This window comes from Lentinula edodes (genome assembly GCF_021015755.1).
Source record: "Lentinula edodes strain Le(Bin) 0899 ss11 chromosome Unknown C8R40scaffold_14, whole genome shotgun sequence".
Lineage (NCBI taxonomy): Eukaryota > Fungi > Basidiomycota > Agaricomycetes > Agaricales > Omphalotaceae > Lentinula > Lentinula edodes.
Genome location: NW_025764320.1, coordinates 647,958 through 675,426, shown reverse-complemented (window position 1 = coordinate 675,426; position 27,469 = coordinate 647,958). Strand labels below are relative to the sequence as shown.

At 46.5% G+C, this 27,469-nt stretch overlaps 7 protein-coding genes across 7 annotated transcripts; 3 read left to right on the top strand and 4 right to left on the bottom strand.

Moving 5' to 3' along the window:
- The first annotated feature begins 9,644 nt into the window (after window positions 1–9,644).
- Window positions 9,645–12,023, top strand: C8R40DRAFT_1236763 (uncharacterized protein). Its single transcript, XM_046233416.1, has 2 exons — window positions 9,645–10,233; window positions 10,286–12,023. Exons 1-2 carry the CDS (start codon window positions 9,963–9,965, stop codon window positions 11,878–11,880), a joined length of 1,866 nt encoding a protein of 621 aa, XP_046087280.1. The 5' UTR covers window positions 9,645–9,962; the 3' UTR covers window positions 11,881–12,023.
- A 1,472-nt stretch (window positions 12,024–13,495) lies between these two features.
- On the bottom strand, window positions 13,496–14,611 carry C8R40DRAFT_1100997 (uncharacterized protein). Its single transcript, XM_046227926.1, has 4 exons — window positions 14,179–14,611; window positions 13,886–14,025; window positions 13,797–13,808; window positions 13,496–13,703 (listed from the first exon to the last, which is right to left on the bottom strand). The coding sequence occupies exons 1-4, from the start codon at window positions 14,315–14,317 to the stop codon at window positions 13,623–13,625; spliced, it is 372 nt and encodes a 123-aa protein (XP_046087279.1). The 5' UTR covers window positions 14,318–14,611; the 3' UTR covers window positions 13,496–13,622.
- Window positions 14,612–14,855: 244 nt separating this feature from the next.
- Window positions 14,856–15,384, bottom strand: C8R40DRAFT_153718 (uncharacterized protein). The gene has a single exon (XM_046234189.1). The coding sequence runs from the start codon at window positions 15,200–15,202 to the stop codon at window positions 14,891–14,893; it is 312 nt and encodes a 103-aa protein (XP_046087278.1). The 5' UTR covers window positions 15,203–15,384; the 3' UTR covers window positions 14,856–14,890.
- Window positions 15,270–16,395, top strand: C8R40DRAFT_1186786 (optic atrophy 3 protein-domain-containing protein; the record flags this gene model as incomplete). Its single annotated transcript, XM_046233009.1, has 3 exons — window positions 15,270–15,305; window positions 15,416–15,462; window positions 15,511–16,395. 3 exons carry the CDS (start codon window positions 15,270–15,272, stop codon window positions 15,998–16,000), a joined length of 573 nt encoding a protein of 190 aa, XP_046087277.1. The 3' UTR covers window positions 16,001–16,395.
- A 262-nt stretch (window positions 16,396–16,657) lies between these two features.
- On the bottom strand, window positions 16,658–19,275 carry C8R40DRAFT_153695 (uncharacterized protein). Its single transcript, XM_046234188.1, has 7 exons — window positions 18,467–19,275; window positions 18,064–18,392; window positions 17,711–17,965; window positions 17,580–17,627; window positions 17,032–17,517; window positions 16,914–16,938; window positions 16,658–16,829 (listed from the first exon to the last, which is right to left on the bottom strand). Exons 1-7 carry the CDS (start codon window positions 19,045–19,047, stop codon window positions 16,715–16,717), a joined length of 1,839 nt encoding a protein of 612 aa, XP_046087276.1. The 5' UTR covers window positions 19,048–19,275; the 3' UTR covers window positions 16,658–16,714.
- A 1,260-nt stretch (window positions 19,276–20,535) lies between these two features.
- C8R40DRAFT_1160372 (ribonucleoside-diphosphate reductase large chain) lies at window positions 20,536–24,774 on the top strand (the record flags this gene model as incomplete). Its single annotated transcript, XM_046230010.1, has 12 exons — window positions 20,536–20,547; window positions 21,627–21,646; window positions 21,768–21,795; window positions 21,852–21,913; window positions 21,969–22,026; window positions 22,086–22,348; window positions 22,402–22,743; window positions 22,811–23,047; window positions 23,102–23,325; window positions 23,378–24,017; window positions 24,065–24,643; window positions 24,735–24,774. 12 exons carry the CDS (start codon window positions 20,536–20,538, stop codon window positions 24,772–24,774), a joined length of 2,505 nt encoding a protein of 834 aa, XP_046087275.1.
- Window positions 24,775–25,301: 527 nt separating this feature from the next.
- C8R40DRAFT_1169843 (uncharacterized protein) lies at window positions 25,302–26,724 on the bottom strand (the record flags this gene model as incomplete). Its single annotated transcript, XM_046231444.1, has 11 exons — window positions 25,302–25,373; window positions 25,426–25,563; window positions 25,612–25,760; window positions 25,809–25,856; window positions 25,917–25,944; window positions 26,000–26,126; window positions 26,183–26,283; window positions 26,335–26,380; window positions 26,433–26,448; window positions 26,501–26,603; window positions 26,662–26,724. 11 exons carry the CDS (start codon window positions 26,722–26,724, stop codon window positions 25,302–25,304), a joined length of 891 nt encoding a protein of 296 aa, XP_046087274.1.
- Window positions 26,725–27,469: the final 745 nt, after the last annotated feature.

The following is a 27,469-nucleotide window of genomic DNA, read 5'->3' as shown; positions in this document are numbered from 1 at the left end:
ATCTAAGTTGATAATTAAACTGACGGACTACAGTAGCGTGCAGGCAGTATTTATATCTACGGAGTGGCGCATCGGTGCGGAGCGCCAGACCAACTACTAGGAGCTATACGAGTAGTACCTGCAGGGTAAAGTAAAAGACAATAAGAAGGGACTAGAACGAAAGGGTATGTGTAGCGAGAAAGAACAATAAGAGTAAGATTACAATAAGAGTAGATCTTCAGAGTACCGAGTGGCGGAATGGAAGCCCGAGGCATGGACTTGACAGTATCCCCCTCTTAGGCTTGAGCCCTCGAAAGCCATTAATACCAGGAGTTGGTTAGTCACCAAAGAAAATTTTTAAAGGCCATCAGCATCGGGAATTTGGCCCATCAGTCAGCGGGAAAATTTTCAAAAGACGTTGGTACCGGGAATTGGTGTTAGTCATCAGTGAAAATTTTCGGTTCACCGTAAACCCAACACAATTCGAAGGAAAATTTTCGCTGGTCCGTGCGCAGTTTTGCCCTATAAAAGGCCCAGGGTTTTGCCGCTAAGGCCCTAACTTTTCCAAAAACCCTAAGTCCACCAAAATGACGACCAGCCGAACCACTACTACCACCCAACCCACTGCCAGTACCTCGTCCCGCCCCGCCGATCCTCCGAGTCCTGGCGCCACTATCGACAAAAATGAAGACGAAATCATCAGGGAGGCCCTCGCGAGGGTAGAGAGAGTGAAGGCGCGAAAGGCAGCGGAGGCTGCTAAGAAGAAGGCAGTGGAGGAAGCAGCTGCTAGAAAGGCGGCAGAGGAGGCGGAGAAGAAAAAGAAGGCGGCGGCGAGACGCCAAGCTGCTCAAGATGCTTGCGATCGGGCCGTCCGGGCTCGAGAACAGGAAGACGAGGTCGTCGAACGAAGGAGGAAGTTGGCGGAGGCCGCTACCGCCAGAAGTCAAGGCGGAACCTCCACAGGGGATGTTTCTGCTTCGCCAAGGAGACCGGTCGTGGAGATATCGAAGATGAAGAGTAAGGGGAAGGGTAAAGCCAAGGCCCTGGTACGTCCTTTTCTGCTAACAATAAATTTTCTCTATTGACTTGTTTCTATTCAGGACGTCGATGAGGACCCTGACGACAGCGACAACGGCAACGACGACAATGAGGACAAAGAAGATCGAGAACCTTGCGAACGGTGCAGGTCGAAGAAGATCCCTTGCCTGAAGCAGGCTGGCAAGGGGAGTAGTGTAATATGTAAGCCCTGCCACAACTCGAAAGTACGATGCTTGTACTCGGGTCGTCCCTATGTAGTGAAGAAGGAAGGAGGAGCGGGCCCGAGTGGCGAGCGGTTAGCTGTCCTTGAGAGTCAAATGGCGCAACTCCTCGCCAATAACCGGGCCTTACGAGAGGCGAATTCGAAAACCCAGCAGTACCTTCGTCAGCTGCTGAGTAGACAAGAGGACGACCATATGCGGCTCATTTCCATGGACACCAGGATGTCCTTGATGGGTATGGGGGGAGGACCGGTGGCAGCAGGACCGTCGAGGAGGACTGCCGAGCGGCGGCGACCGCTGAAGCGGCGAAGGATTATTGAGGAGAGTGATGAAGAAAGGGAGGAAGAAGAAGAAGAAGAAAGAGGAGTGGAGGAGAAGGAGAAGGAGACGGAGAAGGATGGAGAAGGAGAGGAGGAGGAGATGGCGCCGACCGCGGCGCAATCGGAGAAGGGGAAGGACAAAGAGGTAGTAGAGTAGTAGTGTAGCGGACATCGGACTTCGGCCTTTGGCCATCTTTTGTAATCTTCTTGTAACCCTGCCTCTGTTTGTAGAATTTTGTTCTTGACTTTTGTATATAAAAATGTTAACGCGATTTTGAAATCAGAAAGCGAAAGGGCCGCGAGGCGGCGGAAGAAGTAATTAGTAAGAAGTATACGTAACTTAAGTGTGACTGAAGAATAAGTGAAATAGTAACTAAGAAAACAAAATAAGCAACTTAAGAAAGAGAGGTAAACACTCAATTTGCTATCATCGTGTTTACCCTCTAAACACGCGAAGTAAACTTCGGCGGAGTGCGGCGGAAACGGGGAAAGGAATGAAGTGATTTTTTGTGATCAAGGTCCAGGTTTCAAAGGGTATCGAGCGTGGAATGCGGGTACCAGTTCGTCAGCATGTAATTCATCAGCAGCTACCCAAGAGAATTCATCATTGGTACCTTCGTAACCGGCCCACCGAATATAATAACGTAGAGGACAACGCTTGTACCTTCTGTCCAGCTTGGAGTCCAGAATATCGGCAACGTTGTACTCCTCTTCACCATCAACTTTAATTGGAGGTGGAGGAGATTGTTAAGATCATGTACACCGTGTAACCGTGCCAAAGCTACAAGGTGTCTAAGTGTGGAAGACGAATGGGACAGTAGTGAAGTTATTAACAACACCGCCGTTACGCCGTTAGTCCCCGGAGAGCGAGAGTAGAGAGAGAGGAGCTAAGTAGCAGCCAGGTCGGAGCGGAAGGATTGCCGATGACGAGGAGCGGACCAGAGAACGTTCAAGTCCTAAGGTCGAAGGGAACATACTTCAAGGCGTTGAGCCTGAAGACTTAGAGAAGAGTTAAGTTGATAATTAAACTGAGGAACTACAGTAGCGTACAGGCAGTATTTATATCTACGGAACGGCGCATCGGTGCGGAGCGCCAGACTAACTACTAGGAGCTATACGAGTAGTACCTGCAGGGTAGAGTAAAAGACAATAAGGAGAGACTAGAACGAAAGAGTAAAAGACAATAATGAGAGACTAGAATGAAAGGATATGTGTAGCGAGAAAGAACAATAGGAAGAGATTACAATAAGGAATGGATCTTCGGAATCCCGAGCAGCGGAATGGAGGCCCGAGGCATGGACTTGACAGAGATTGAGTACGATTCGGGAAAGGGTTCGGCGTAACCGGCTCCAGTTGTGAGATGTGGAAAACCGGGTGAATGCGGCGAAGATAGTCCGGGAGCTTGAGCTCGTAAGACAGAGTACCAGGTTGACTGATGACCTTGAAAGGACCAAGATATTTTTCAGTAGGACGAGTAGAGTGAATGTGCTTAGCAAGAACAAATACTTCGGAGCTGATCGGGAACTCCGGGTGCGAGATTCTTTTCCTGTCAGCTTGTTCCTTGTAACGAGACTGAGCTAAAAGGATTTCCTCTCGAAGGAAAGCGTGGAGTTCATCGAGGTTGACGACGAAGTCTCTAGCTAAATCAGACTTCATATTGACCTCGGGCCGAATGGTGATGTTTGGGTGGTATCCTTTGTTAGCGAAGAATGGAGTAATACCAGTGGAAGCATTGGGAGCGTTGTTATAGGCGAACTCGGCGATCGGAAGTAAAGGCGACCAGTCATCCTGTTGGTAGGAGCAATAGATCCTGATGTACTGTTCGAGAGTCTGATTGACGCACTCGGTCTGCCCATCGGCTTCCGGATGATATCCAGAGGTATAGTGAAGTTCCATAGAGAGCGCTTTACCGAGAGCCCGGAAGAATGCCGAAACAAATTCAGAACCACGATCAGAAGTGACATGGTTAGGAACACCATGTTTAGAGAAGACGTGAATAACAAAAAGCTCAGCTAGTTGTTCAGAAGTAATGGTGTCGAAGGTTGGAATAAAGATAGCTTGTTTGGAAGATCGATCCACGACGACGAGGATAGCTGTATAACCATTCGACATTGGCAGTTGCTCAATGAAGTCCATGGAGATGGAATCCCATGGTCGGACCGGAACCGGCAGAGGCTTCAACAACCCATAAGGCCGATGACGGCAAGGTTTGTTGCGCCCACAGATAGTGCAAGAGGTAACGTAGTCACGTACGAAGTCTCTGACCTTGGGCCAGGTGTATTGACGACGTACAGCTTCTAGAGTGCGGTTCTGGCCGAAATGGCCGGAGAGTGGATGATCGTGAAAGTAACGGAGAACTTGAAGGCGAAGCTCGCCGTGATTAGGGACATAACTACGGTCGTCAAGGCGTAGTAGCTTGTCACTACCTAAGCTCCAACGTTCATTGGAAGGATCTTTAGCAAGTTCCAAACCAATAACGGAGCTCGGGTCAGCGGGAAGGGCGAGGATGATTGCCTGGTGTAGGGCTTCGATATCCATGATAATCGAGGCTCATAAAACCGGGCCTTCCAGGAAGGTAGCTCGAAGGGACGCAGTGAGTTGTTCATTAGTAAAGATAGGACGGAAGTTATGAGGGTTCACTTGGGCGTAGCCGATATCCCCCTCTTTAGGGTAGACGTCCCAGCGTCTAGTTATTGAGTCGGGTTTCTCGCCGAGTTTCCCCGGTCAGAAGCGGATGACCATATTAAATTGATGCAAAAATTCAGACCATCGGACCTGTCGGCGTGTGAGAACCTTGGTAGTAGAAAAATACTCAAGATTCTTGTGATCGGTGACGACGTCCACCGGATCACCGAGCCTTCCAGATAGTGACGCCAAGCTTTAAAGGCCTCGAAGATGGCCAGAAGCTCTTTGTCGTGTGTATCGTAGTTGAGTTCAGCCGCGTGAAGCATTCTGGAAAGGAAGGCTAAAGGATGAATTTCACCGTCAGCATATTGGATGGAAAGAATAGCCGCAATGGCGTAGTCGGAAGTGTCGGTCTCCACGATAAGTGGGCGATTCGGCTCCCAATGGGCCAGTATCGGCGCAGAAGTGAAAGCAGATTTGAGATTTTCGAAGGCCTCTTGACAGCTGTTGTCCCAGATCCAGGGAGCGCCTTTTCGGGTAAGCTGAGTCATCGGCACAACGATATCGCTATAATTATAGATAAAACGACGATAGAAATTTGCAAAACCCAAGAAGGACTGAATGTCCTTAACCTTCCTCGGGACCGGCCACTCTAGGACTGTCTGAACTTTCTCCTTGGACATGGTTAATCCGTCGGGAGAAAGAATATAACCCAAATACTCAACAGTATCCATATTGAACTCGCACTTCTCGGGATTGGCGTAGAGCCGATAATGGCGAAGTCGCCGAAGAACCTCCTTGACGTGTTCACGGTGTTCTTCTGGCGTATCAGAGTAGATCAGAATATCGTCAAGATGGACGATGACACAAACATCGAGCATGTCAGAGAAGATGTCATTAACAAACCGCTGGAACGCCGCGGGGGCGTTTGTAAGACCGAACGGCATAACCTTCCATTCGTAGGAGCCGTAACGGGTCCGAAAGGTGGTCTTCCATTCGTCACCTTCAGCGATTCTGACCAGATGATAAGCGTGAGTGAGATCCAATTTGGTGTATATTTTAGCTCTTTTCGGAGCATCGAGAAGATCTGATATGAGTGGGAGTGGGTAATGATCCTTTTTGGTGATACGATTGAGTCCACGGAAATCGACGCAAAGGCGAAGTTTGCCATCTTTCTTCGGGACAAAAAGGACCGGAGCGCCGTGAGGAGAGGATGATGGGGTGATGGCACCAGTAGCCAGCTGTTTGTCAATAAAGTCTTTAAGGGCGACTAGCTCCTTTTCAGACAAAGGATAAATACGGCCGAGGGGCGGCGAAGCGCCCTCTTCCAAGTCAATCTTCAAGTCGTAAGGTCTGTGTTCAGGGAGTGAATCTGCAGCAATCTTGTCGAAGACATCTGCAAACTCGGCGTACTCTTCTGGGATAGAAGGATGGAGTGGAGGGACAGTAGGAGTGGTGGAAGAGCGGTCGGCGGCGCGGGCCGTGACCTCTGAGTGGATAGCACGAAGAAGAATAGGTTCCATACCAGCGTCCTTGCAAGCCCTGTTAAAGACTGCAGCACTAACGAGTGCAATGTCGACCTCAGGGTTTTCCAGTTGAGCAGCGAATTGAGAGACCGTAGGGTAAGAATAGATGGGTTCAAAGGGGAATTTGGACGAAAGGGGCTTGGCCCGTGAAGTCCGAGAGTGGGGGCGAGAGCGAGAGCGAGGTGAGTCCCCAGGAGGGGTCTCCAGAATTGTCGGTGAAACCGACGGCGAAAGTTCTGGTAGCGGAACAGCGACCTTTGCATCAACGGGGTTGATGGCAGAAGGCACAGACGTCTGTGGAGAATCAAAGTGTGAAGTGTTACGGAACGTAATGTTTCGAGATGCCCAGTCAATCAATGGATTGTAGCGGGATAAGAAACTGTAACCTAATACTGCTTTACAAGATGAATCTAAATGAGTAACATAAAAGGGTAATAGAAGCAGCTCGCCAGAAGGGAACCGAACAGTGATATTCGCCATATCGGTAATGGGTTTAGAAGATAATGAACCATCAAAGAGACGAAGATTAACAGGAGAGATTTTGGTCGTAGGAATGGAATTTTGTGAAACATAACGAGTATCGATGAAAGAGTCAGTAGAACCAGAATCAACAAGAGTAAGAAATTTGAGAAGAGCAGAAATAGGTTCGGCCGGCGCGGCCGAATCGGACAAAGGAAATTCAGTAGTCAAAGATATTACAAGAGATCGTTCAATAGAAGAAAGAGCGGACGCGTTGAGATATAACTCCCCAGGTGAGGTACGAACCTGATCAACGCAGCTCCCGTTTCGTACCGGGGCACAAGAGCTGCGGATTAGTTTTCCAATTCCTCTTCGACAACCTCGACGGTTGCTTCGGGGGTTTCTTCAACCTCGGCAGCACGGCCCTTCGATTCTCGGGCCTTTCGCTTATTGCAGTCAGCAATCTGATGCTTACCACCGCAGAAGAGACAAAGGTTGTTCTTCATCCTTCTTTCCTTCTCGGAGGGAAGGACCTTCCCATCTGCACCAAGATGGTTGAACGCAGGGCGCTGACCGCCGGATTGGCCGGAATTCGAAGAGTTCTGGGGCTTACCATTATTGTTAGGCTTACCACCAGAGAAGGGTTTAGGCTTCGGCGTGAACAGCGCCGAAGAGCCAGATGGCTGAGAGTTGTTTTGCTGGTTAGTAGAACCAGTCTTAAAGTCCGAGGAACCCTTCTTCGGGTTCCGAGCAATGAAAGGCTTACCAGCCTCACGCTTTCTAGTTTCCTCGCATTTCCAATAATGATTGTCAATACAAAGAACCTCTTGACAGTAATCGGCGAGCGTCGTCGGTTCGGGCAAACGCGCCATTTCGTCCTTGATGCGCTCAGCTAAGCCTCGTCCATAAGCCCATTTCAGGGCAGCAGAATCCCAGTTGGTACTAGCAGCCAGGGTGTTGAACCGGATGTTGTATTTCCGGATGTTCTCGGTTTCCTTCATCTTCAGATTACCGAGAGAATCTTCGGCCTTGCCTTGGGCGTCGTAAACGCCGAAATTATCCTGAAGCTCCTTTACAAGGGCTTTGAAGGAGGACGTCCAGGCCGGCAGCGAGTCGAGATCCGGGTCTAGGATATCGGGGACAAACCACTCTTTGGCTGACCCACTGAGGTAGGAAAGGGTGTAGTTCACCTTCCGTTGGTCGGTGAAGTACTTTGGACGGTCATTAAAGACCAGGGCGAGATTGACGAAGAACGTCTTGAGTTTTCGGGGGTCCGAACCGTCGAATACCTCTGGCTCCTTGACCTTGCTCTTGGATTCAGAGCTGTCAGAGGGATGGCCGAGAGTGGCGAGAATGGTACCGAGGGTTTCAATGGAACCCTTGAATCCCGAGAGGAGTTCCAACATAGCACGTTGCTCGTTGGGAATGTCAGGAGAGATAGGAGAACGGGGTCCACTAGGTCCACCAGGTCCACTGGGGTCACCAGGCTCACCACGCGGTAAACCGCCGGAGTCGTCATCCAGATCGTCATTATTGTTGTCGGCGCCCGGATCGTCGGGGTCGACAGGAGGGTCTTGATCATCGTGATCGCCGGTGTCCAAATCGAAGTGAGGAGGTGGGTCACAAGGAGATTCAGAAGCAGCGCGACGTTGGGGTTGTTTCCCCGTACGGCGGGCTATGGCTTGGAGAATTGGAGAATCAATTCGAGTAGTTGAACGGCCCCGAGCCGGAGCGACCACGGGGGGTTGTCCACGGCGAGGGGTCAGAACTTGGACAGGTTGTCCGTCACCAGTGTACAAGGTACTGTATTTGAATTGTTGTTCTTCTTCCATGGCTTCAGGAAGAGTCGACGTAGTAGGGACAGTGGCTGGACCGAAACCGCGATTACGGCGACGTGGTTGACCAATGGCAGAGATAGATTCGGAGAATGGGGCAAATGATTGTTGGCTGTGGTGAAGAAAGTGTTTTCTTCGGAGTTAGCTCTAGATTGAGCTCGAGTTTTCGGAGGCATAAAAATGATATGTCAGTACGACGTTAACGGATTGAGTTTAATTATACTGTTAAGATCATGTACACCGTGTATCCGTGCCAGAGCCACAGGGTGTCTAAGTGCGGAAGACGAGTGGGACAGTAGTGAAGTTATTAACCACTCCGCCGTTACGCTGTTAGTCCCCGGAGATCAAGAGTAAAGAAGGGAGGAACTGAGGAGCAGCCAAGTCGGAGCGGCGGTATCGCCAATGACGAGGAGCGGACCAGAGAACGTTCAAGTCCTAAGGTCAAGTGGAACGTACTTCAAGGCGTTGAGCCTGAAGACTTAGAGAAGAGTTAAGTTGGGAAGGGAGATCTAAGTTGATAATTAAACTGAGGAACTACAGTAGCGTACAGGCAGTATTTATATCTACGGAGTGGCGCAGCGGTGCGGAGCGCCAGACTAACTACTAGGAGCTATACGAGTAGTACCTGCAGGGTAAAGTAAAAGACAATAAAGAGGGACTAGAACGAAAGGGTATGTGTAGCGAGAAAGAACAATAAGAGTAAGATTACAATAAAGGTGGATCTTCGGAGTGCCGAGCGGTGGAATGGAGGCCCGAGGCATGGACTTGACATTTACTCGGTACCTTAACAAATTCCTCATTTCCAAGATTCCTACTAGTATTGATACACCGCACAAATCTCAATGCACTTTCACCTTTTCATCTGTATAAACAACTGAGGCCTGAGGGCTTCAACTCCCACCAATTCCTGAAAGCTGCATCGGAGAGTTTATGAGATGAACGTGAAGCTCTTGTGTGGCAGGTAGTGAACCTTACCCCTCGTGTGACAGGTAACAACTAAATGCTTTTGGGGGTGGTGTGATATTGATATTGTTTACGTTTACATATTGCTGGCAGACTGCTATAGTAGATGTAGATGTAGATATGCAGGCGCTACCTTGATTGTAATGAAAATAACAATAGTACTATTAGGTCTGTGGAGACTATCAGGTCTGTGGAGACTATTAGGTCTGTGGAGACTGTTAGGTCTGTGGAGACTATTAGGTCTGACACAGTGATTTACTATGTTGATTATATTCTCATTACTTGGGATATGTGAATGTTTCAGTGTTTAAATTTTCTGATTTATGTTCTCTTGTGACTGATTTAGTACTAGGCAATGGGGCTGATATATAACTTAAGGCCACATAATTTGGAAAGTAGAGAATAAATGTAAAATGTAAAATGTAAGAACAATGACAGGATATTTTGGATGGGGGTGTTGGATGGTTGGATGTTAGCCACCCCACCCACCTTGCTTGCATGAGCCTCATCTTGGGTAGGGGAGGGGGGTGAGAGTTTAGGGAATTACAAGAATTACATATGGAAATTGACGGTGTACTTCGATACTTAGCGTACTTGGCGCGCGCTATTATACAAACATGTGATTTGTTCACTTCTTTCGTCGGTCCGAGGTCGGCGCTTATAAATTACTACTTGGTACTTACTACTTGGCACGTGTTAAAAAAAAAGTTGAACGGGTTTTGATACACTACCCTACCCGCGTCGCGTGTGTCGTACATCGTCGTCGTCGTTGTTGTTGTTGGCGTACCGTCTACTGTGTACTGTGTACTGAGTCTACCGTCTTTTACCGCGTCTACAGCGTCTAAGTACCTCACTACCATCTACCACCACCACGTCAAAGTACCACCGCCTCACCTACCACCGCTTACCACCACCACCACCACCATCCACCATCGCCTACCACCACCTCTACCTCTAAGTACCATCTACCATCTACCGCGGCGATACAATACATACATGTTATCCAGCGCGTGGAGGAGAATACGCGTTTTGAAATCTCCGAGGTGTTTTGGGGAATTGGGGGAATTGGGGGGTGCAAGGGGTGTACGGTTGGTAGGGACATACGAGACCAAAGGGAAAGAAAGGGAGAAAGAGAAGGGGGAAAAGGATGAAGGGAAAGGGAAGGATGGGAAGGATAGGGAGAAGGGGAAGGAGAAAGAAAGGGAGAAAGCGGATGAAGGGAAGGAACAAACGACAAACGAACGAATCATACGTGTTTTAGAACAAGGTACCTCTCCCTCCCTCCTCTATCTATCTATCTGACTAACAACACCCCACAGCACGAACCCAAGAAACCCTCCGCGCGGACCGCGACCGGTACAGAATCCGCGCGCTGAACCGGGCGATGAAGGAGATCGGGTATTTGGAGCGGGAGATCAGGGATGAGGGGGAGGTGGAGGGGTTGAAAGGCGTTGGGGGGATGAAGAGGGAGCTGAGGGGGGTGGTGAGGGGGGTTTTGAGGGATATCAGGGATATGAGGGGTGAGACAGGGAAGAATGGTGGGGGAGAAGGGAATGGTGGGGGAGAAGGGAAGGGGGAAGGAAAACGCGCAAAAGACCAAGCACGGATGAGGATCGTACATGAACTCCTCGGAGTCCCCGGGCTTGGGTTGACTACGGCAAAAGAACTGGTGCATCTTGGTGTTACGAGTATTCAACAACTTCAACATTATCTCCATCTCGAGTCCTCCCCTTCCCCTTCCTCCCCAAATTCCCCAAACTCCCCTTCCCCAAACTCCCCAAATTCCCCTTCCCCCCCACACCCCCTCCACCCCCTCTCCTCCCACCTAACCAAAACCCAACTAACCAACCTCCGCTACCTCACACACATCCTCCACCCCGCCACGCGCTCCGACATCACGCGTGTCCACGCACTCATCAAAGCCCTGTTACCACCGCAGTACGAAGTCGTGTGCGTCGGAGCGTATCGGAGGGGGTTCCCGATTTCGCAGAGGATTGATGTGTGTTTGTTTCATCCGCTGTTTGGGGCTGGTGTGGGGAGGGATGTGCCGAGGCCGAAGCTGGGGGAGGGGATGGGGGGGAGGGGGAGGGGGAGACCGAGGGGGAGGGAGAGGGATGCGGAAGGAGAAGGGGGAGAGGGGGGAAGGGATTATCTAACAAACATATCATTAAAAACACCTATTCCCCGGAAACACCCTTCCACCACCACCACGAAATCCAAATTGAAACCCGACCGCCGAGGAAGGGTAGAGTTGGCGTTTAGATCACCTGCGGTTATCCCGGGCGCTGTGAGAGCTCGTTCGATGTTCCTGAACGAGGTGGTTCCGGCGCTGAAAGCTGGGGGGTTGGTTCCACAGGGGGAAGGGTGTGATGGGGAGATTAGTGTGGGGCAGTGGAAGTGGACGGGGGTTGTACGTGTTCCTCAGGTACTTAAAGAGGAAGAAGGAGAGGTAGAATTAGAATCCCTCCGATCCCGACTTCTCGCTCTCCGCACTCCGCACAATCCACAGAACGTATTCCGGAAACTGGATCTGTCGATGGCGCCTATGCCATCGAAAGCCACTGCGCTGTTGTTCCTCACGGGCGATGTGGAGTTTGTGCGTGATATGCGGATGAGGGCGGATAGGATGGGGTTGGTGTTGAATGAGTTTGGGTTGTGGAGGTGGGATACCGAGGGGAGTGCCGAGGGGGAGGTGGGGGAGGTGGGTGAGGAGGGGGGTGGTCCTACTTTTGGCTCATGGACACTCATCCCCACACCCACCGAACACGCTCTCTTCGCTGCCCTCGGCATCGAATACATCCCCCCAGAAAAGCGGAACTACTCGTTCCTCCTCAGTCGGTGGAGTAAAGCCACCGGGAGACTCCGTAGAGGGGGAGAGGAGGGCGCGGGGGTGGGGGTTGTGTTGAGGAGTTAGAACTTGGGAGTGGTTGAGGAGTTAGTACTAGTTAGTGGTGGAGAGTTAGGATCGGAGAGGTAATTGTGGTTATTGGTACAACGGTATCAGAAGTGGCGTGGTATGGAAACCAGTAAATCCGTAAATTTGTAAATCTGTAAATTCATGAATTTGATGACATCATTATTTACAGCCTTGATATTCTTCTGCTCATCTTAACCACCAAGTCTTGAGCTTGATCATTGATCAATCTGCTCTAGACATGGATAAAGCTGTATCAGTACAATGATTAGTATGGCAAACAGACAGGCCCATGCCTGAGGTGTGGTACTTGTACACCAATTAATACACTGCTACACTGACCATACACTGACCATATACTGATCTGTAAAACCTGGATGTTCATGAGACCAAATGATACTAGCTGAAGAGTGCTGTGCATGCTGTTCAGCACTCATAAACTACTGGGAGTGCTTTCCCAGCTGGACAGTGCTGTCAGCTGCTTTTGAGATCTTAGCCAAAAATATAGGTTTTACAGATGTGACTGATACACTGACCACAATCCTAGGAAATTGCTTGCAAACACAAATTTGTACAAATTGTTATCTACTCTGCAATTCATTTAAGCCAAAGTCCTTGCAAGGGGTCTCCAAGAATACTGAGATACTTTCTGGGCATTCAAGTTATATAGTATTGAATTTGTTCAGCAATGTACTAATCTTTAAAACCTGTACTCTTAGCTATTTACCTGGGAACAGCTGGAAGCACTTTCCAGCAAAATTAATAGTCATGTAGGGTTTTGCAGATCAGTATACATACTGGCATTAGAGTCTTAGGGTACCAACAGAAATTTCATGTTGGTTGAATGTACCTAGTGTCCACAGATATTTTGCAAACTGAGGCAATGGCATGTAATAACACCGTCAACTGAGTTCACTGACATTAAAGATACACTGACATTAAAGATACACTGACATTAAAGATACACTGACATAAAGATACACTGACATTAAAGTACACTGACATTACAGATACACTGACATTACAGATACACTGACATTAACATTAAAGTACACTGACATTAAAGATACACTGTCATTAAGTACACATCTGGAAAACCTGTTTTTTTGGCTAATTCTCCAAGAGCATCTGAAAGCACTTTTCAGCAGCCAGAGCAAGTTTAAAATTTTGATCTCAGTGCTTTGGGTGCTGGAGAGTGCTCTCCAGCCAGTACCCTTGCTCTGGCAAACACACAGGTTTTGCAGATGCATTGACATAGAGTACAACTATTTATTACAACTGCTATATTTATACATCACAACAACCATGAATTGTAAGTACTTCAAGTTGATATGCTGACTGTCAAGCTTGGGGAAACTCCTTGCAAGTAATGTACACTATAACACACTCACTGGTTTTTCAACTGTTATCCTGCACCTAATCTGCCTGAATACTATTCCAAGGTTTTATCAACAGAGCTTATCATATACATTCAAATCACAGAGGTGTTGAAATAACCACTGTAAACTGAAAATAGGAGATGTAAGTTGATAAGATGTGCCACTGGTGTAATAGCTCCCATGTGACCTCCTATTAGCTTCACGTGACCTCATTTATGAGTTTATGAATTTACGGATTTATGACTTTACCGGGTTCCATAGTACGGTAGGTCTCAACGGTATAGTACATAGTACATATTAATATTACAGATTTCTCTACACACAAAAGCCCTGCGGTTCATCTTCCATCTTCCTTCCTCATCTTCAGCTGACCGACCGACCCGTCGCATCATACACAGACGCACTCCCTTGGAGGATTCGTTCTCCGTGTTCTTTCACTTCGGGCTATGTAATTCATTCAACAAACGAGTAAGTAAGAGGGTTGTTGGTGAGACAGTTTTAAACGCAACGCAAAGGATGCATAAGGTTAAGTCATACCTTGTTAAGAATCTACAAAATCATCCAATCATCCAATCAGTGGTCAGCGTTCCACATCTAATATTCAAGGAATAAAATATAATACACACCGTCCCCCGAGTTTTCTTCGCTACGCCGATCACGCGTTCTTTGAACGGTACTTCGGGATTGGGGTTGGGGTTTGCACCAGTGCTGGGTACTTGGACTTTACTTTGGTCGATGGTACTTTGGTCGACGATGGATCCTGGTTCTACAGCATATTCATATTTTGGGTTAATACACTGTCTCTGAGGCTTATCCATATCCACAACAGACACAGACACAGACACAGACACAGCCAGACACAGACACAGACACAGCCAGACAGACACAGACACAGACCCAGACACAGACACACACGTACCTGATTTCCTCACTGATTCTACTCCATCCGAAGCCGATGCGTTGCTCGGATTCGACATCGCATTCGAGATCGACGTCGCCGTCGAGTTCCCGTGGGCGGTGGCGTCGGTGTGTTGTGGTTGTTGTGGTTGTGTGGACATTGTACAACTGCAATAAGGGGTAGGGTACAAGTGCGATAAAGGGTGGGTACAGGTGCAATAAGGGTGTTAACCTTGAGTCTAAGACGGACCGGAGAGTGGAGACTGGAGTGGAGAGCGGAGCGGAGGGTAGGTATATGTACATACCCTCTTCGATCTACAATCACACATCATTCATCATCAATTACGTATGACTCCAAGTTACATCATGTCACGCGGGTAGCACGAGGGACGCGTTCCAGCCTAAGCCTTTTCCTGCCTTTTCCTCTCTTTTCCCGCACCTGGGATGAGCCTGGGAAAGGAACGAAGAGCCTGGGAAGAGTGTTTGTTTGTTTGTAAGCTCAGCCTTGCTCGGCAGAGTCCGCGTAATATCGACGGCCTCCGACTCCGCCGTCGGAATTGGAATCGGAATTTGTCGGAATCGGAATTGGAATCGGAATTTGTCGGAATTGGAATTGGAATTGGAATTGGGGGTGATGCACATGGGCGCCCTGGGGGGCGCGTAACGGGTTTCGATTTCGACGTTTGGTTTCGGAGTCATTACGGACAACCACAGACTCATCAGACGCACCAGACTCACCACAGACGCACCGGACGCACCAGACTGCTGCAGACGGCTACAGACTCATCAGACTCATCAGACTCTCGAGAATTCTCTCGAAATCCCTTCTTCCTTCCAGTTTGTACGGCTGCATAGATCACGCCCGAAGGAGTACGAAGGAGTACGAAGGAGGACAAAGCACAGAGTCCAAAGCAGCTGTACGACAAAGCCCAACGAAGAAGAGCCCGGAAATTGGAATACACAAAGCACAGAGCACAAAGCCTAAGGAAGAACAGCCCGGAATCCACAACGACCATCCCATACACCATACACCATATACCACACATAACACAAACATAACCAGGGACAGAGGGTTAGCAGAGAACCCACCCAAAAATCATAATCATAATCACAATGGCGTCAGCGAAGATCGCTACGCTGCTTATCCGAGTGAGTCACCCGTGTGTTAATATTATTTATTACTACTATACTGCGATATACTATACTGCGATAATACGCTCAACGAGGACCCCCCCCCCCCCCCCCCCCCCCGTACATAGACGATCGCGAAACCTATTAGTGCGCAGATTAAGCGACAGGCTAAGGAGTAAGTGTTTACAATAACAGGGGACTGGGATTTACTTATACACCAGAGGGACGTTGCTGAGTTTGTTGTTTGTTGTTTTGTGTTTTGTGTTTCTTCCAGACACGAACGATTCCGCAACTTTTGCGTGTCCCTCGCCCAACTCATGTACCGCACCGAAGTGCGTCTGCGTACCGGTATACTCGGTGGACCCGCGAAACAACAACATATTCGCCCGTTGTCAGAGACCAAGGCAATCGACTCCGGCGCCAACGCCCTCGCGGAGGGGTTTTTGTTCTCTGTGGCTGCGGCGCTGATACTCGGGGAGTCGTATCGGAGTGCGAGGAATGAGACGAAGAGGAGGGGGGGTGTGGATGAGCGGTTGGGGGTGCTGGAGGGGAGGGTGGGGGAGTTGGAGAGGGAGTTGGGGGTGTTAAAGGAGGAGGGCAAGGAGGAGCGGAAAGAAGGGAAGGAGGAGCGGACGGAGGGCAAGGAGATAGGGAAAGAGGGCAAGGAGCAAGGCAAGGAGGGAAAAGATGATGCATCACAGAAGAACTCGTAGAAATCTTTTTAGCTTTAGCATTGTTGTAGATACACACAACTCGATACCCGGTACCCAAAACCCAACACCCTACACCCATCACTCAACGTTAATACTCAACACCCAACACATCCACACCCAGCACATCCACACTCATACTCGTATTCGTATACTCAACTCATTCAAGAGAACGGATACTCGAGTGTATAATTAGGGACAGAATCGGAACCGGCGCAAGAGTCTCCAAGTCGTTCCTTTTATTCCATTTATTCCATTTATTCCATTCATTGTATTCCATTCATTGTATTCTATTCATTACATTGTATTCATTACATTCTATTTTACCCTATCGAAAGTACCCTCCTCTCGAAATCTCACCTACCCAGGTTCCGGAGGGTTCCGGGATATCGATATCTCATAAGGAGGTGCTACTGCGAGGTGTATATGCAAGATAGATATGTATTGCTGTAGAGTCATGATGATGATGATTCATGATGATGGGTACGAGTACAGGAAGATTTGGAGGATGAGTATCGTATGTATGTGTATGTATGTGTATGTGTATGTGCTGGGTATGTGTATGTATACGCTTAACACCCAATACCGACACAAAGAGGTTTAAAATCGCGTTTGTTCGCACAAATGCTGCATTAACGATTACCCAAGATCAAAACCAAAGTCAAAACCAGAACCACGACCAAATGGCAAAAGACAAAATGCACGAAAAAAAAGTTATCAATCATGAATCAGCAACCGGTCCCAACAAGGATATATGTTTACCCAACGACGTACGTTCAACTTTTGCGCATGTGCGAGATTATGTGTTTGTGTGCGACAGTTGTACCCGTACCTGTAGTGTGAGGTGAGTGGTTTGTTTTGGTTCGGTCAGTCGATCCATTGGATGTATGGAATTTAGAATTATGCATGAACGTACCAACAGTTTTCAGCTAGTGGAGCAGCTGAGATGATAATGATGATTTAGAGAAATTAGAAAGGGACAGAAAGGGATAGGATGGGATAGGATAGGATAAGACGAGAAAAAGGACACATACAATTAGCCTTTACTTGTCGTAACCACACCCATAGATTCTCTATCAGAAAACTCTTGAAACAACTCTGACACAAACAATCATCTTCTCTCCAATCCGGCAACACCCCCGCCCCCGCCATCGTCGCCCCCGCCATCCCCATCGTCGTCGCGGTCCCCATCGCCCCCGCTATCGTCGCCATCGCCGCTGCCGTCACCGTGCCTACCCCATCATACTGTCCCACGGACGGTGTTTCCTGTCTAACCAAACCCCACGTCCACAGATCATCCCAAATCCGCAACAGCAGCCCCCGACCGTGTTTTGTGCCTTCTGCGCGGAGGCACTGTGATTCGGGGGTGTTGTGCCGGAGGGCGTTTTTGAGGAATGTAGGGATGGTTTGGGGTTTGTAGGGAGAGTTGGGGGTTGTATCGAGGAGGCGGGGGAAGGGAGAGGTGGTGGTGGTGGTGGAGGAGGAGGTGGTGGAGGAGGAGGTGGCGAGTTCGGTGAAGGCTGGGATATGGTGATGGGATGAAAAATATGGATTGGGAGAAGGAAGGAAGGAAGGGACGCACTGCTTCTGGTGAAGAGCTCAAAGTCGAATGAACGGTGACATCGAGTACCTGTTGATAAAGAAAACCTTCCCAATTAACATCATCCACTTCGCGTCAAAGAAAAAAAAAAAGAAAAAGAAACAAAAACTGACATTGTGAATTACTCTCCTCCGCACGACCCGAGATCGAATACCAATGCGTGAAATCCGACGGTGGGGGTTTGATACCCCGCGTTTCGAGGTTCTTTTCGAGGGGAAGGGAAAGATACCCAGCGACCATGGGGTGGAATTCTAGTTCCTCTTCGAAGAAATCGAGGATGTCTTCTAATGGGGCGAGTCCCTCGTTTTGGTTGTTGTAGCATTGGATGATGCGGGCGGGGCCGGCGGCGAGTGCGATGTCGCAGATTTCTGTTGAAAAATTAAATGAGAATGAAATGAAATTAAATGAAATGAGGTCGAAAGGGGGGTTTTAGGAGGAACCGCTGAAAAGCGTCGGCGATACGTACCAGGGGGATAACCACTTGCGCGTACACACCAAGATAGGATCTCTTTAAGAAATTCCGCCACACTATGCATTTGGAGCAGATCGGGGGTAGAGAACCTCGAGAGGAATTGTTTTCGTTTCTCTAACATCTCTCGGTTTTTTACAGCCTTCGCGGTATTGCGATTGGCGTTGTAGTTGTCGTCGTCGTCGTTGTCTTCCGAGTCGGAACTGAGGTTCCATGTCCCAGGGTGGAATATGGAACTGTAGAGCATGAAATGATACACGGCTACGCGGAAGTCTCGCGATTCTGTTGCGGAGAGTTGGCTGGTGGAGAAGGAGCGGTTGATGTATCTAGCGAAAGGAGGAAAGGGGGGGTTGGTTGGTTGGTTGAATTTACTACACCCCAGGTGAGGATATTGACTTGCCTGAAGCTGAATAGATCTTCCAAGCGTGCTACGACTTTGGCATTCGCTAGGATCTTGTAGGTTTCTTCAATCGTGATGGGAGCTGATTGAATATCTCCTGTATCATCCCCCACTGGGCGTGTATTGTTCTCTTCAGATCTAGACCTTTGTTCATTTGCTTCTTGCACCACACTCTCAAGCCTCTTCGCGCGCGCGCTATCGTCGTCGTCGTCATCATCATCATCATCCGAGGAATGTTCCGAACCACCACCACCACCACCACCATCCTCTTCATCTTCATCTTCCTCGTCCGACTCTCCCCAGTGAGTGGGAGGTCTAAACCTATACGAGCACTTCGCGATATCAGGATGCCGAATACACTCCAACGCCTGTGGCAGCGCCGGACCAGTGATGTTCGACGCCACAGCCCGCACGATGGACTTTGGGTGTGTCTGGAATACGTGGTAGAAGGATTTGCAGGTCAGGATGGTGGCTTGGAGAGAGGTGAATGTTGGAGAGAATAATAGGATTCGGTCGATGATGTCGTCGGAGACGGGGAGTCGGTTGTCGTTGGACATTGGGGAGGTTCGTCGGAAAGGCATTTAGGTAGGGATGAGTCAATGGTCTGACTGCTTGTTATAGGATAAGATAAGGAGTTGGCGATGAGTCACTTTTGGAGCAGGCAGGTCTGCCGCTGCCGGCAGCAAGTCGGCCATCAGTTCAGCGATTTCCGACCCGCCTCTGGTTCCGCAATTGATCTTTAGTGCCGCGCAAGCACGGCAATCCCCGACTCTGAAAAGTTCTTAGTCTTGAATTACAGTAAATAGTGCTTTGTTGCATGCTCACATATTTATCATGTATTTATCTTAACAAGTGTTTCGGCAGAAACTCACATTCAGGAAGATCAATGTGGAACTCGCAGTTGTGTGATACTTGGTTTTTTACCACATCGAAGGGTTCATCATCCAGAGAGTGATTGAGAATGGACGTTAGTGGGGCTAGCTACAATCTTAAACATCAGGCATGAACCGATGGAAAAATTGATATTTGGTATATGTACAATTCCGAATTGTAAGTAAAACAATGATAGCAATTGTATTTGATGAGAAATGAAGGACGAAACATATGGGTATCGTTATGTTGAATTTGTAACCAAAATTAATGACAATCCTGTGGTGGAGGTTGATTGATTGAAAGAAAAATGTCAACGATATGATCTGGTGGAACAAAATTCAGAGGCACGACTCTGGAACTCGATGTAGGGTATAGTGATGTTTCGACGTAGGAATGTGAAGATACATGTACCTTGGCATGTTGTAACTGGTCTATTCGGTTTCGAAGGTGCTCCATTCCAATAAGGCGATTTTATACAACTAAATCATTCGGTCATTAAGATATGATACTTAAAACTGAGTTTGAACGTACGGTGATGTTTCCTGAAGGTTTTTTTGACTGATGGATTCTGTTGCATCAGGTAAGATCATATGTTATGTGTTTGCACTTGGGAGGTCGTTATCCAGGTTGTGTGTTTTCAAATCATATTGGATTGTTTTTGGAGATTTTTCATTCGTTTTCGGTATGACGTGAATGTTGTGACAAGCTTCGTTATCAACAACAGTCCAGTAACATCCTTTACCGGGTTGATAGTGTGGTCGAGGTACTTTCACGAAGCATGGATTTATCGACAGAGTACGTCGTAACGAATTCTACGAGGATTCATGGTTCATTAGATATTGGTAATTGTTTAAATCCGAGACAAGAAATAGAGAGGCATATCGGTTACAGTCGATGCGTCGTATTCAACGTCAACGTGATCGGGTTGGTCAAAGGTTGCAGAATTTTTGATATGTAAGCACTCACTTTCCAACCATTCGGTGCATTCTTATAGTAAGGGAACTGCAAAGAACATATAATTAAGTAGTCACAAGAAAAAATGCGAAAATTGTACAGACTGTACGCTCAATGAAGTGATAGATTTGGTGAAGTTGTAATTTTTGATCGGGTGAGTTGTGGATTGCGCAACTGTCATTGGAATTAGTACTTGACGAAGTTCATTGATCAGAGGTATCTTTACCGGACAAGTGTTTTATATGAGTAACGCGGTCTGCAGTTTGGAGAGTTGTGTGCAGAGGTGTCGCGGTTGTTCGATGGGTGTGCGTTTGTTTCATCAGTACGATCATGAACATCGAAGGAAGGTGTGCTTTGTAACACCAGATGTGTAGTAGAATAGTCGGCCATCGAGTATTACTTCTCGGTGAGGAATTGCCCTCGATATCAACCGATGGTTTTTTATAGGACGTTTGTGAATTTCATATCGGATAAGTGGTCGTTTTTTGTTCTGCATCGGAAAATTGATCAGAGCAATTGTGAATGGTGTTGTACCTTTTTTTTTGTCAGAAGTATGCGTTGTCGATTGATTTAGAAGTTGCTAAAAAAGTATATAGAGGTGCGATGTCAACAACCTTTTCGAGAGTGAATCGTGAATTTTGATTAGATATAGGTTAACAGATTGATGGGAATTCAATCGTAATAGAGCTTATTAGGAACGTACAGCAAACTACCTTTTTTAGACAGAAAACTGCCAAGGATACTGTACACTCGAAAATTGAACAGGTGGAACTCTCCATATCCTTTTCTTAGTGAGTGGAGCTGCTGCCTTTTTAAGAGGATCGGGAATCTTTGCCGTGTAGAGTGAATTTGCAGTGGGTTGCTAATAAGCTCTAATGAAATAACTTTTGGATTGCGTTTCTTTTGGGGTATATTCTCTGTCAGAATGGAACGTCAGAATAGTCGTTTGAGTAACGTTAACAAAGGTTGAATTGAAATACGGTCTGCTTGCTTTATTTGAAAGGATATGCCGATGTTTTCAAACTGGACCAAAACGGATGATGAATGAAGATGGTAAGTTAGTACGGTCCAATTGAAGAAATGTAAGGTATCTACCATTTACAGAAAAGGTAATATGATCCTATTCAAGAACGAACTATACCGCGGCCCAATTGAGGATAGCTAAGGTTCATCGTCTCGGTTAGGAAATTGATTTCTGTTATGGAGTAACAACTTTAAGCGCTTATTGTCTCCTCGTGACCTTGTCTACATCGTGATTTTCGTATATTTAAAGGATCGAAAAAAAGTCTGTTGGGTAATTCTTCAAAGTTCCAGAGAAAGAATGGAATTCCAGTACGTTATGAAACGAGGTTTGTGTGGTTGTGGCATGTTTGTTTACAATTCGACTGAAAAGCTTGAATTTCCAAAAATAGACGGGTAAGAGAATAGTTCGTGGAGGAGTATTCAGCAGTTGTTCACTTTGTCCACATTACAGGCGAGAAGAGATGATTCAGTTCGACAAGGTTCGCGCTAATTTGAATCAAAGTTAAACAGTCATGTTTATTTTAGTGCGGTATAGTTACTGTCCCGGATCAACAGATTATGCTATGGTCTTGATATGAGATTTGTTCACCCAATCCAGTATGTTTTTCTTTTTTTTTGAATGTCTGATTGTCAATACATCAACGTGTTTTAGAATCGCGAAAAAAGTCATGCAAGGTATCTGTCAAACTGTAACCACGGTCGAATTAGATGTCGGTGTTGAGATTTTTTCCTCTTTGCTGGACAATTTCAAAGTGTTTTCTTTTGAAAGGTTCTGGCCGCGGAAACTGCCGCATATCTCACAATCCATCATCCCGATTATGCTATCCTAGCAGCTAGAATTGCTGTTTCAAACTTGCATAAAATAACTGAAAAGAAGTTTTCCGATGTGATCAACGACCTGTACAATTACGTCAATCCAACCACTGGAGAGCCAGCGGCGATGATATCCGAAGTCAGCTATCGGACGGTGATGGCACACAAGGAAACTCTTGACTCTGCCATTATCTATAGTCGGGATTTCACATACAATTAGTGCGTTATCGACTATTATTAAGTCATATCGAAGTGAATGACATTGAAGGCAGCTTTGGTTTCAAAACGTTGGAACGATCTTATCTGCTTAGGTTGAACGGACGTATTGTTGAGCGTCCGCAACATATGCTAATGCGTGTTGCTGTCGGAATACATGGAGATGATATTGAGCATGTGTTGCAGACGTACAACCTTATGTCCGAGCGATATTTCACTCATGCAACTCCGACGCTTTTCAGTGCAGGTACTCCTTCGCCCCAAATGTCATCGTGTTTTTTGGTCTGCATGAAAGAAGATTCTATTGAAGGAATATTCGAGACGTTGAAAAACTGCGCCTTGATTAGTAAAACAGCTGGTGGTATAGGACTTAGTATACACGATGTTCGGGCTAGTGGGTATGTTGGATTTTTTTTAATTTAATTTATTTTTATTTTCCTGCTTGAAAATTCACTTTGTTTTCAGTTCGTATATCAGCGGCACGAATGGTTATTCCAATGGGATAGTGCCAATGCTTCAGGTCTTTAACGCTACGGCACGATATGTAGATCAGGGTGGTAACAAACGCCCGGGTTCATTTGCAATTTATATAGAACCTTGGCATGCGGACATTTTCGAGATTATCGATCTGCGGAAAAACCATGGAAAAGAGGAACTACGGGCTCGTGATTTGTTCTATGCGTTGTGGGTTCCAGACTTGTTGTATGATCTTTTTCCACCGATGTATAATTCTCATTCATCTAAAAGATTTCATAGTATGCAGCGGGTTGAAGCAGATGGCGATTGGGCTCTTTTTTGTCCTAGAGAAGCCCCAGGACTTTGTGATGTTTACGGAGCCGAATTCCAAATTCTTTATGAACGCTATGAACGAGAAGGTCGAGCTCGAAAAAACATTTCTGCACAGAAGTTGTGGAATCATATATTGGAAGCTCAAATAGAGACAGGGACTCCTTTTATACTCTATAAAGATGCTTGTAATGGTACGCATCTTCGTTTTGTTTCTGTTATACCTTTTGTTGAATTGTTGTTTAGCCAAGTCTAACCAGAAAAATCTCGGTGTGATTAAATCATCAAATCTTTGCACTGAAATAGTGCAGTACTCGTCTGCGAATGAAGTTGCTGTTTGCAATCTCGCATCCCTTGCTCTACCTGCCTTCATTATCAAGAATGCGTCTGGTAATTCTAAATATGATTTTCACAAGTTGCACAATGTCACGAAGACAGTTACCTTCAACCTGAATCGTATAATCGATCGTAATTTTTATCCTCTTGTCGAGGCTCGTCAATCAAACACGCGTAATCGTCCTATTGGCATCGGAGTTCAGGGGTTGGCAGATACCTTTATGGCGTTGAAAATGGCGTTTGACTCTACGGAAGCAAAACAGTTGAATGTCAGTATATTCGAAACAATATACCACGGAGCATGCGAGGCAAGTTGCGAGATCGCAATGACGGATGGTCCTTACGCGACTTGGAGAGGTAGTCCTGCTCAGCAGGGTAAGTTGCAGTTCGATTTGTGGGGCGTATGCCCTACAGATTTGTGGGATTGGAGTGTATTAAAGGATAATATCTCAAAACATGGCATGAGAAACTCGTTGCTTGTTGCACCGATGCCTACTGCGTCTACGAGTCAGATACTTGGCTTCAATGAATGTTTCGAACCTTACACTAGGCAAGCGTGATGTATGATTTTCGATGTAGTTGCTGATTACCTTTCAGCAATGTGTATACCCGTCGCGTTCTTGCAGGCGAATTCCAAATCGTTTGTCCTTGGCTGGTAAAAGATTTGGTTGATTTAGGTCTTTGGAACGACCAAACGAAAATGATGCTGATGGCGGACCACGGTTCAGTTCAGAACATACCAGCTATCCCTGACAACGTCAAGTCTGTTTATAAAACGGTTTGGGAAATTTCTCAAAAAACGATTTTGGACCTTGCCGTGGATCGTGGCGCGTTCATCTGCCAAAGTCAGAGTTTGAATATTCATCTTGCCTCTCCATCTATGGGTCAGCTAACAAGTATGCATTTTTATGGATGGAGAAAAGGCTTGAAAACTGGAATGTATTATCTGAGAACAAGATCAGCTGCACGGCCTATTCAGATCACTGTTGATAATGTGATATCGAAGGAGATGAAGAATCGTCGATCTGTTTTCGGGTTCAATAACGTTGTAAATTCTACAGTCACCGAAACTGCCGCGATTTCGTCCACACAAGCTGACGGGTGTTCTTTTACGTCCACGGATTTAGCCTCGTCGACGCAGAGGTCGTATACGTCCTCGATGCCTACTGATGCTTCGTTGATTGCATCTGTTCGTAATGCAGATGATTCGAATGGAGCGAATGAGGTTGAAATTGGGGACTCTATTGCAACTCGTTCACACCTTCAGCAAGGAAGTGTTCAGCTCGGGGACGCAAATTCGTTTGTGAATGAGGTACCTTGCGAGATGTGTTCGAGTTGATTGGAGAAAAAGTCGAACAGCGGTGTCAGGTAGATTCACCGTAAGGTTTTTTTTTTTCGTTTCTCGATGTTTTCATTTTGTTATTCTCGATTGGACTAAAACTTGGTGTATGATTTGTTTGAGTTGTGGTGATCGTACATGTTGCTTATGTCGAAGGTAGAAGACGATATGCATACATATTTTGTATTGAGGTGTAATCGATAGAGGCGTTGCGTCAGACGTGTTAGTTTTGAAGGAAACCGCCTGGTGGATAAAGCTACGTTGAATAGGGATGACCCTTTGTTGTTCATTCTTCGATCTGTAAGTAGAGGTAACGGAAGGTTTGTTACCGTACAGTCGTATCAACTCACATTGGTCGATTGTATTTATTTACACAAACTGTATTCAACAGCGATATACAAGGTGAGGGTGATTTATTGGATACGCAGGAGTCAAGAGGATGCACAAAATACCAAAACTTTGACGGATATCGTCAGAAATCTTTTTTGGTCAAAATCAGACAACGTTGTCCAAATGTACGTTGCGGGGGAAGACAGGCATATTCACAGCGGAGGTAGAATTGGTAAGCTGGGGAAGGTTGTTCAGTTGCAACCAATTTTGAGCATGAATTGATATTTACCGTTGAATGAAAATTGGTTCTGGATAAGTCCTGAAGCTCATACACATTGTCTCCTGGTTGGAACGAATGACAATATGTGTGGTGGTGCATGTCGTTTCCATGGTTGATTGTCCGGATTGAACCATCCCTGCGTTGCTCCTGTTATTGATGAGTTACAGGAGTAGGTGGAATTACATATATGCAGACCTTTACGGTATTCTGTCCAGAAGAATTCAAGACACCAGATGGTCGAAAGACAAGGGGAGATTTGCGTGCGGGGTTTGTCTCCATATTATCATCAGACTGTCGAATCATTTCTCGGGCGTTCAGCGTAGTCAGCAATGTTATGGTATGAACTAAAGAGTTTATGAATGTCTTTATCATGACGGTAAGTTCTAACAAACCGCGTCCGATGCAAAAAAAGAACGGGACATATACTACAGTTTCTGGAGCTATCAAAATCTTGAGGATGCTTAATAACCGGAGAACAAAACAAAATAGTTTGAACCTACGGTGACAAGGGAAGATATAGCACAGGAACTGTCATATGAGTGATGAGAATACGTTTCAATCGAGGGTGTGAATTAAAACTGACGTCGTAAGAAAGCCAGTGTTCACAGCGAGTAAAATCTAATACATCAGTGTTCTGTGTAAATTTCGATGACGATGACGCAGATATAGACCCATTGATGCTGACCAGTTTGTTGAGTATAGTGGTAGTTCTTTACCAGAAGGGTTGATGAACGACGCAAATGAGAAGAGATTCAGAGCGAATTACCTTTTGAATCCGTTCTTAAATCTTTGGAAATAGAGTGAGAACATGAGGGCGATGGCGATGTTGGTAACAACTGAGAGTGAATTCATCACGATTACAGTCGTCTACAGACATGTAGTAATCAATAACTGTGTTTGAACCGCAATCGTTCCCACCTTGAGATGTGTTTGGAATTCGAAGAGAGGTTGAATATGAATCAATCTACGAATGCAATGAGCAAAGACAGGAGATGTTATATAATCAAAGCACCAACACAACTGCTATGAACGCTTTGCGAGAATTCGTCAGTTAAGGAGCAGTGTCGATGGTATGAATGATCACCAATAACGGAGCCTGGATAGATCGAATTCATCTTTTTAGCTGCAACCAAAGACAACAAGAAAGGACAGATAGAGATACCAAATTCTCCAACAACCAACGTAGCCTATTGAGTTTCATTATGTTCAACAGAATGCGGAGGGATAATTGTTTGTAAGACGTACCACTAAGCCCGTACATAACAAATTCTTATCCGTAACTATCCTCTTCATATCAATGTCGTTCATTGTCACTCGACCAATCGGGACACTTACGTCGCCAAATTCGCCATGTCCAGAAACTATGCGAGGTAAGAAAAGCCGCTTGTGGAAATGTAAAATTTTATTCACCTTTGAACGCATAGCGCAATTAAACCCTGTCCGTCATAGTAAGGCTTATTGCAAGGAAGATTTTTTTTTTTTAGCAAAACGTACGTTGAAGAGGGTTTCAATCTAAGTTCGGTATAGTTAAAATCTCAGAAGCAATTTAATTGCGAAGGAATTACCGCTGAGCTCCTACAAACGGTTCATCGACCAGACTTTTGCGATGGTTTGCACCGATAGAATTAATGAACATACCAAATGGTAGAGGCCGCTACGATTGAATCGGAGTAATTGAGGATTAGATTGTGATATACTTCACCAACGTCGTTAGTGAGATGGCAATTGTTGAGGTATTTTTTTTTACCGTTATTGGTGATTACTATTTGGTGGACCAAATTGAAGAGCAGAACTAGTCCGACCTACAACATTGAAAGTTGAAGCTACAACGATATGATTACAAGACCGGTAGTACTTACTAGGCATCGAACAATTCTGCTATCCGTTCGCCGAGTAAAATAGGACCACGTCTGCAGTGAACATACTATGGTCGATGAGCAAATTATCTTTCAGAAGCGACTGATGTCAATACAGACATCCAAGCAGAAATCCGGCTATCGATAGTCCAATAAAAATTGCGCCAAATCTAGGGTTGAATTGTGAACGTTGAGTA